Source organism: Pyxicephalus adspersus, chromosome 7 (assembly GCF_032062135.1).
Source record: "Pyxicephalus adspersus chromosome 7, UCB_Pads_2.0, whole genome shotgun sequence".
NCBI lineage: Eukaryota > Metazoa > Chordata > Amphibia > Anura > Pyxicephalidae > Pyxicephalus > Pyxicephalus adspersus.
The window spans coordinates 52,090,566-52,100,092 of record NC_092864.1 but is presented as its reverse complement, the minus strand read 5'-3'; the positions used below and the strand labels follow the sequence as shown (position 1 = coordinate 52,100,092).

Genomic DNA, 9,527 nt, shown 5'->3' with positions numbered 1-9,527 from the left:
CTTCATCCCAAATATTTGCCTACACTAAGCATTTCAGGATCTTATCCACACATTATTACCTACACAGGGCTTTTCTTCAGATTGCCCTTTCTTCCTCTCCACCAAGTATATGGGCTGTAGTGTACTCTGTATACAGTGTCTTTATAAACTCTACTGGATAATCTGTAATCTAGCAAGGATGCAACTAGCTTGGAGGTATGAGGTTTATCCTGTAGTCTAAATAGAGAAATTACATACATGTGCAGCCATCTAGCTTTGTGGAAAAATGATAAAGCCATCCAACTTGGTATATGCTGTGACCCATGGAGCACTCCTCATTCAATGATCCAACTTTAGCCGTGTTTTATATGAAAGTTATATCTACAGAATAGAACCTGCAAATGTTTTTCTCTAATATAGTAATGCTGACTATAGTTCCTGATCAACTACTTTTCTCTTTCCCTTGAAGTCTTTCAAGATCTGCCTGGACTAATAAAAATTTCAGACAGTTTATATTTAAACAAAGTTGTCTGCAGAAACAGAAAACATTAATGATTATTAATTCTACTGTCATTGCAACTTAATGCACCTTTCCAGTGAATTCAATTAGTAAAGCATTAAGCAGGATGGAAGGCTCAAAAAAAAATATAGGATGAAAATATGGTGTGCATATGCCAATTCAGAAAAGATGGAGCTAAAAATTTTCAAAAGCCACCAACACCCAGATGTACAGCATAATATTACTTTAAATGGGCAATTTATGGGTCTCATTTTGTTTAACCAGAGTGTGATAAGAATGCTTGGAATGGGATGGATACAGCATTAGGCCTGAGCTACTTACTGATGAGAGAACCACAGTTTGCCCCTACAAGCGATACCAATTTAGTGGATTTAACCAACACCTCGGAACAATATATTGATTTATTTATTGATGTTGAAAATATTTATAGACCCTAATGGTATCAGAAAAGGGCACTAATATTATATGCTACTATTTTTAGTGTAAGAGAAGACCATTTACTGATCAGGAACAGTCAGGGATTATTTTGTTTAACCTTTAGCCTATTTGATAAAAATACTTCCATAAAATGCTAAAAAGCTTAAAGTATAGGCTAATATTTAATAGAAGACACCATATATATTTTATAAATAATGGAGTTCAAGAAAACATACCTCTCGTATTACTTGCTGCAATTCCCTGCTTTCTTCAGGACTCCAGCGTGTTGCCCCATCAGATGAAGGAGTCACAGTTTCCAACTCTGACTTCTCTGCTGAATCCAACTTAAAGTTTCCAGGTTCTTCTGAAGATTCTGTCTTATTCTGATTAGCTCTAACTGGAGGGCTTGGTGTTAGAGCTACAGAAGCACGGTATACAGCTTTGCTTGGAGGGGTTTGTGCTTTTGACTTATCAACAGTGTCAGAAATATTTAGTGGACCTTTCCTGTTTTTATATAGCAGACTGGAGCAACCTGAGGATGAATCAGAGGCTGCTTGAGATACGACAGAATCACATTGGTCAGCTCCAGGTTCCAATCTAATGTCTTCAAGCCCCAATTCTGATTTTAGGTGCGACTGTTCTCGAATCAACTCTGTCACCTATGAAACAAAAAAAATAATGAATGGATCACATTTCTGTGATTTGAGCCTAAAAAGACATATATAATAATACATATACAAAAGTATGAAACTTACTGGTTCTATGACATTCAAGGGAGAAGTGAACAGCAGACTGTCAGTACTTCCTCTTCCTCCGTACATACCCTAAACAGGAAAAAAAGCTTATAAGGGCTTATATTGCAGAAATAGATGAACAGGATTTCATTACCAATGTTTACTCTATAATTAATCTGGCGGGAACAATAAAACAAAATTTTACCATAGGCATTTGTCGCTGAAAAGGTGAGGACATGTGGTAATTGCGGAGTTGGTCCTCAAGAGTGAGCAATCGATCATCCAGCTGAAGTTCTAACTCCTGCAGTTCTATTCGCACAGAGTTTCTTAGACCCTGCAGCTGATCAGCCTCATACCTGAAATTAAAAAAAAAATATAATGTGTACATTAGGTATAAGTAGGGATGTGAAGAATGTCTGTAACCAATATGTACCAGAGTCATGAAAAATTAAAACCATGTAGCCACTGGCACACCCTCCATTTCCTATACATAATAATACCAACTCACTGACTCAAGTCAGTGTTCCTTAATGTGCAATGCTTGCTTAAATCCCTTGCTGGTGCAGGGCCTGTGATACCACTCTAACTAGATAGAGTTCAAAATGTAATTCTGGAACAAAATTTACAGTTAACAAAAAGATAACCACTTTACCACAAATAAAGTTGCTTAGTTTGAATCAAAGTATAAAATTCTTCTGTTTAAAACATTGTTTGCTTATTTTCTGTTCTTTGCCCACAGAAACTAGCAACATGTTTGGCACACACTGCCCATAAGACATCCTTTCCACCCATGACATTCCCTCTCTTTTAGGCATTGAAATGGATATACCAAATGATGTTGGGCAGGGATGAAGCAGTGCCTGGGCTACAAGCTGGTATGTAAAATAAAGTTCAAAGAAGGTATCCTTGCTTTTCCAGAAGGCATAATCATAATCAGGCATCAGGCTGTGAAAAGAACTGTCTCTTAATCTTGCAATTTTTGGCAAACGAAAAACAAACACCATTTGAAATGGTTCACAAAACCAGTGTACCCTTGGTAAACATAAATTCAGACCTTGTAAATGTAGGGGCAAGTAATGTATAAACAGAATGCTGTAATTTATGTAATTAGGATGGAAATTTACAGTTGAAAATACAGCAATGATTTATACGTGTATTGCAATACTGCACAATAAAAGTGACTGATATTTAAACAAACTGTTACAGAAGTGACATGGTGGTGCTCAGTGAAGTGAAGATGGCTTTTATTTTTATTGATTTTGTGATGGTGCTGCTGCGTGTTCCCCCTTCTCCAGCACACACTAAGAGAAAAGATCTAAAGAAGAGGAATAGAGATCTAAATGGAACCTGTGGCATTATTATAAGTACACATTCACTAACATGGAACATGTTGCCTGCGTTTCCTTTATCTTTCATTTAGACCTTGTCAAAAGCAAAAGGTGCAATTTAACTTCTGGCCACAAGAGGAAGGTATTCACAAAATAATGATTCCTAAAGAGGAAGACAAGGAAAACTGCACCGGAAGCCCAAAACATCCTTAACATTGTATTTATATATTATATATATTAATAGACAGCTTGGGGTTGCTTTTCAAATCTCTAGGTTATATTTATGTGAACAGACAAAATCAGTATGGTGGACTACCATATAATAATAGACTTGGTTTTAATGACTAATTGTTGCTTGAATATTCTTTTAGGATTCAGGTGTAATTATTACATTAAAGGAAACCTAAATAAATATAATGTTCACAGAAGCAACTGCTCTAAGTAACTTCTACATAAATTTCACAGTACAAGGATCATCCCACCTCTCATCTTCAGACAAATGCTGATAAACCATAGTTTGTTGCCGTAACATATTCAACTCCAAGTCCATCATTTGTGTGCGGAATAGATTTAAACTTCTTCTCATTATCTGTAGTTCCTGGAATGTATTCTAAACAACAAAACACAAAAATAAATAGGTGTCCGACACTGAGATAGACAGCCCCACCACACACAGAACTTACTTCATAGAGGGATAAGACGGACGACCTCTGAGTGTTATACATGCTGGCAGACGCCATGTCATTACCTCGCATTATCGGATGCTAAAAAAAAAGAAAATATAAGGGCAGATTAGAAGCAAATAACGTTATGGGCTAGAAAGAGGCCATGGGACATGCAGAAAAATTTAGTATTTCTAAACATATCAGTTCATCACCGTGGCCAGGACATAAAGGGTGTTAGATTTATAGACAATCATTTTTTTGTTCTTAAAAAGCTGTACATGGGCTTTGAAAACAAAACATGATAAAGCCTCATAATGGGTTGTTATAAAGCTCATTTACTTCTTGGTAATATCAATTACATTGCAACTTTTTAAAGCCTGGCCACGTTCACATATTACATACAAGGGCAACATCTGATCTGTGCCCAGAAACAAAGCTGCATGCAAAAATACAAAGATCTTCTTTAGCCTACCCTTAACTGAGTAACATTCGTGCAGATCGAAGGCAGAAATAGGGAGGTGTAGAGTGTGCAGATGCACGAGGCCCCAGGACCTTCCTCAGCAAACAGGGGCACATACAAGAGCCCCAAGTCAGTTTTGCACAGGGGGACACTGTCTGCCAAGTCCACCTCTGCTGCAGATTTATCTAAACAGATAAGATACCAATGCCAATAACAGGAGGGGGAGAACAACTTGTTTCCAATATTATTCTTCCAATGATAAATATGCCAAAATGGTTGCCTGACTTTTGGGCTAAAAATTGTACATTTAGAAACTGAATACATAATAGTTTGTAATGTTAGCATAACAAAGTAAATTGTATATTGTGGTGGATTGATGGGTAGGATCCTCCATGACATGACTGTGTGCTTCTAAAATGTGTGTGGTCTCAGAGTCCATGAAATTGGCAGAGGAGCGTGAAATCTGTACGGCTGTTGGAAGGAATGGAAGCTACAACTGAGAAAGCTAAACATTCTCATGACAGCTTACTACACAAAAAACTAAAATAGAGATTTCCATCAATTGTAGGTTCCAAAGTGGTGGAATAAAATACACTTTAATTAAGCCTCACATGCTCCAAATTCTCCTTATGTCACTGTAACATAAAACCAAAAGGACCAGTTTGAAAGGAACAGAAAATATTATGTTTAGTTTCCATGCTAATTAACACACATCATGCAGTGTGGCTCACTTGTCATTGGCATTTGTCACTTCCTCTTACAACTCCAAAAATACATTGTACACAATTCCCATGTGCTTTGATAATGTATTATGATAACCAGGTTTTTTTTTTATTTGGCTTCATAGATGATTTGACTGGACTGAAATAGATTAGTTGTGTATTATAAGTGCAAATATCAAAGTAGCCAAAACGTGTGTTCCAGACAAGATACCTACAATGCCACTCTTCTTCAGACTAAAGATGTACCTAAAGTTGAGAGATTGGAGATCTTAAAAAATGTCCCACAAAAATAAATGGTTATTGGGAAAAAACTGCTTCATTACATGTGCACCTCCACATTACAATGCCGATGTCTTCATTGTAACTGGGATTTGCTCCACTGCATGGAAGGCTGAGATTTTTACAGGTAACTCTGCAAGATTATTATCCACCTAATGGTTTTCATTGTGAAAATTATTTTTATTGTTAAAAAAAGCACTATGCTCAAAGAAAAAAGGGCTAGGTTGGTTAGTTTACATGCTAGGTTTTGGGTTTAGTCAACTGAAAGAAAACGTGTACTTTCCTCAGACCATTACCCTCAGCAGGGCATTAGGGTTCCCTTTGAGTGACACACAGCTCCCCGCGCATGTGCGCTCGGGAGACAGTAATTTTAGTGGTCCGTGGGTTCGAAAAGGTTGGTAACCTTTGCCCTATGGCATACAGGCTTGACTGCATACCCACATAAAAAAAAGATAATGCTAAATATTTTTCCTAAAGCACAGATGGATGCCAAATTACAGTATTTATAAATTAAAAAAAAAAAGCCAAAGCATAGCCTAGAAATATTTGGGAATATTCCGAATTAATTCAACATAAAGCTGCTTGTCTAGTAAGTAAGGAACCTTTCCACTTTATCCTAGCCTAGATAAATTGTGCACTCTCCTCCATACCTGGAGGTACCAGGAATGGCTTCCAAGCAGCTGACCTTCTATTCTTATCAATCACCCCAACTGAACCTCCAGGAGCACTTGTGGGCATAACAGTGTTTAAAGCTTGTGCCTGGCCTATATTTTGGGATTCTGAGGGGTCCCAGTGTGTCAATATTTCCAGTGGGGACTAAGCCATTATGACTGTATCCAAAATTAAAAGCTTTAGATTATTTAGGACATTTGGCCCGTTTTTTTGGGGCCCATCCAAATTTACAAATATTTAAGTGTAAAAAACAATTTTTAATTACCTGTGAAAGATTTTGAAGTGAACTCCTGATGTCATGTAGGACCCGACGCAGCTGCATTTCAGTAGTGGAAGGAGGAGCATTTATAGGCACAGCGCACCCGGAACAGGATCTGTGAGGTGATCCATATGCAAACCTCTGATTAAGTGAACAGGAAAATGGGGACATAATTGAACCACATGTGGAACCAGAAAAGTTAGGAACACTATGTGTGCTCCACGTTCTTGAATGTTCACATAGTGGTCGGTCATGCCAGTCCGACTGCAAGGAGTGAAGAGAACAGGACGAATGAGACCTGTGTGATGGGACGTGTACTGTGCATGAATGCGATCTGGAATATGGATCTTCTGACACTCGCCCCTGGTTACTTTTTTGGGCTTCCTTGTTATCGGATACCGGAAACCTGTATGCTGTGGATTTAGGGGTTGGGTCTACTTCATCAATTTGTTCCAAGGATTCATCCTCCTCTGCGGTATACTTGTAGGAAAATGATGGGGGGCTACATACAGTTGCCTTTCCAGAATTTAAGACAATATTCACTTTGGATACCACTTTTACAGGACTTATTGCAGAAGGTAGGGACTGAGTCCTCCTTAATGGGTAACCAGAGTTTGCAAACTTGTGCCTTCGTTTCAGCAGGTCCTTTGAAGACACTGTGCTACGCCCAGTCCTTGTACCTATTGTCTCAGAAGAACCAAACAGTTTCTTTTGAGCCCTCTGTAGGGCAGTATTAACCCGATCCACAGAACTTGAATCTGTTCTACTAAATGCAGGATAGCTATCATAGTCTGAGAAACTGTCCAATGTTTCCGATATATGGTGAGTGGTATAAGAAATAGCTTCAAAATCACTTTGTGTTTCCAAATCACCATCCGCGGTCTCCTCCTGCTGTATTTCAGCTTCCTGCTTACTTATCTCTTGAGTATCACCCACAGCAAAGTGGAGGTCCCCAGTAGTGTTACACATCTCATTTTGACTTAAACCTGGTGTAGAGGCCTGTAGAAGCTGCTCGTTTAGTTCTTTTTCTTCAAAAAATACTTTTCGATCAACAGGAGTTAGGAACTCATCATCATCTAAGTCAATGGATTCCCTCTGATCGACCGCTAGTGGGGTTCTTAGGTCCTCTCCTACAGATGTTACGGTTGTTTCACTATCACAGCTGTCAGCACTACTTCCCATTGCCTGCAAAGAGTCTTGGACCTGTTAAACAAAAACATAGAACAGAGTTAAAGTTGAAATATCTAAACACACAAGGTCAGTCATCTATATAGTAAACTATTAAACTAGAACTACTGCATCTCCATGGGTGACTGTATGACTGCTGTAGACTGTATTTTAGGACTGGGTTTAATAAACATTTCATTATTTACTGTTAATTTAATTTCAATGGTTACTGTTAAAGCACTGTGCAAGGTAGGTAGGACACATTTTTTGTTTAAATCAAGTTTTTTAAAAACCTTAGAGAAAAAAAAAAAAAAAAATAACAAATCGGCTTAGCCTAACTAAATTTCACACTTCCCTCTTACAATATACCTTTGTGAAATAAAGAAGGCTAAGCTTGTCATATTAGGTTTTTTTTTCAGAAATCACAAATATATTTATGTAATTGTTAACAGGTCAGTAATCTTAGCCAGAACATAATCAACTAGGACGGAATAATTAGGTAGGTTCTGGCAGAAGGTAACCAGTATTGTGCAACATCTAGCACATACTGTTCACATTGTCTAATCTTTCCCAGCCATAATAAAGATTTTTTTTCAGAGAACTTGAAATTGTTTAAGTTAAAGCATATTAGGTATTTAAATCTACATCTAATAATTTGCTGTCAAGTTGCCAGTTTACAGCTGTACTAACTTCTTACCGGAAGAGAATTTGTTAGGAGGCAGTCAGCAGATGTGTCTTCGGCAAAGCCACTGCTATCAGAATGCTGGCTGGCAGTTCTTAGCAGATTATCTGTAAAGATAAAAAAAAAAAAATATATATTTTTTATAATTTGGCTTTTATTCTGCATTCTTTTTTTGAACAGGTAGTTCACAGTTGCATAAGGCTGCCAATTACCTCCCAACACCAGACCACAAAAAGTATTAGGAGCCAAATGCTATTCATCAGGCTGATATTTTGGGAGGGTGGGCTCACAACATCCCCTTCCACCAACCCTGGCCCAGTGTGGATGCAGTGAATAAAGGCATTTTCATGCAACAGAGAATCTACATTTGAAGGAGGATTCCCAGCAAATGTTCATGGCTGATAAATGTAAGATCTAGTTTTTAGCCAATTAAGGTATATATGAGAAAACAATATGGGGATGCAAAGGTCTGGAGTTTGTTTTAAATAAAGACATTAAAAAATCCCCAGTATTGGATGTACGATGTACTGCATTAACTACTCAATCTTATTTTAATTAGTTTGGTTCATTTATTGTTCAGTTACAGGTTCTCTAATATTCACTATCCATCACTGGTCACGGCAAAACATTATGAGGGAAAAAAATCCCACTTACCACATATCGGATAGCAAAATTAATATCAAATTCATATAAAAGTAGCTTTACAAATAAAACTGCTTACCTTTGCTTTTTTCCGTAGCCAACTGACTTATAGGTGGAACTTGGGAAGGCTCCTCCTCTGTGCTCTGCAACTAAAGAGAACAACATTTCAGACAGGCTGACAGCAAACGCATTCAGTAATGTATATTTTGAACACAAACCCTACTTAAAGCTATTTTAAGGTTTCTCAGAGCATGGCTGCCAAGATAAAAGTATCTGCAGCATACAGAAAAAGCCTCTTCCTAGCGAGAAAGAGTTTCATTAAGCCAACCCACATACAAAAGACAAAATATTCATACCTACCCCAGAACTAGCCATTATGATGTAAAAAAGTAAAAGAAATAAATACATGCAGCTAAACAATAGCTTCCAAAAGCACAAAGGAAGTGCCTTGTGACATGTTTTATACAAAGAAATCCCGCTGAAAAAAGCAGTTACTGAAATATGAATCACGCACCCGTTTCCTGTACAGCAAACAGAGGTCGCACAATAGTTTGGCAGCTATAAGAAACCCGGAGGTAAACAGACATTACAGGCAATAAAAGCTTTCACACTGCCCTGTATGGTGTCTAAATAATGAACAGCAAAAACATTTTGTATCTAGAAAAATATACAGGAAAAAAAACACAATAAAAGAGAACAAGCACTAAAACTGCATGACATGGTTATGTTATTCAACTGCGCTAGTGCTACAGAAAGATTAACATTTTGATGCTAGGGGACTGTTGATCATGGTTGCAAGATAACAGATGACCAGCGCTTCTTTGTCTAGTGTACCCTCCCACTGTGTAAAGCCAAGCATGGAAACACGGTAATGGAAAGTTTTCTGAACTTAAAGATAACTTGTGTTTGGATATATAGGAATGCAAACATGATGAGTGATAAAATTAGCACACATTATATCATAGCTGAATGTCATCACAGGTAAAGACTGATAAGAAAAT

At 37.6% G+C, this 9,527-nt stretch overlaps 1 protein-coding gene across 5 annotated transcripts in view; it reads right to left on the bottom strand.

Annotated features, from left to right (window-relative positions):
- Nucleotides 1-9,527, bottom strand: part of ITPRID2 (ITPR interacting domain containing 2) — a 57,952-nt gene that overhangs the window by 4,827 nt on the left and 43,598 nt on the right. For all 5 annotated transcript variants that reach the window (XM_072418411.1, XM_072418414.1, XM_072418413.1 and 2 more), the window contains 8 exons: nt 8,606-8,675; nt 7,900-7,991; nt 6,042-7,238; nt 3,662-3,742; nt 3,461-3,588; nt 1,856-2,006; nt 1,672-1,740; nt 1,153-1,575 (listed from right to left, as the gene is read on the bottom strand). In XM_072418411.1, the coding sequence (XP_072274512.1) occupies nt 1,153-1,575; nt 1,672-1,740; nt 1,856-2,006; nt 3,461-3,588; nt 3,662-3,742; nt 6,042-7,238; nt 7,900-7,991; nt 8,606-8,675 (2,211 nt within the window). The remainder of the gene's footprint in view (nt 1-1,152; nt 1,576-1,671; nt 1,741-1,855; nt 2,007-3,460; nt 3,589-3,661; nt 3,743-6,041; nt 7,239-7,899; nt 7,992-8,605; nt 8,676-9,527) is intronic.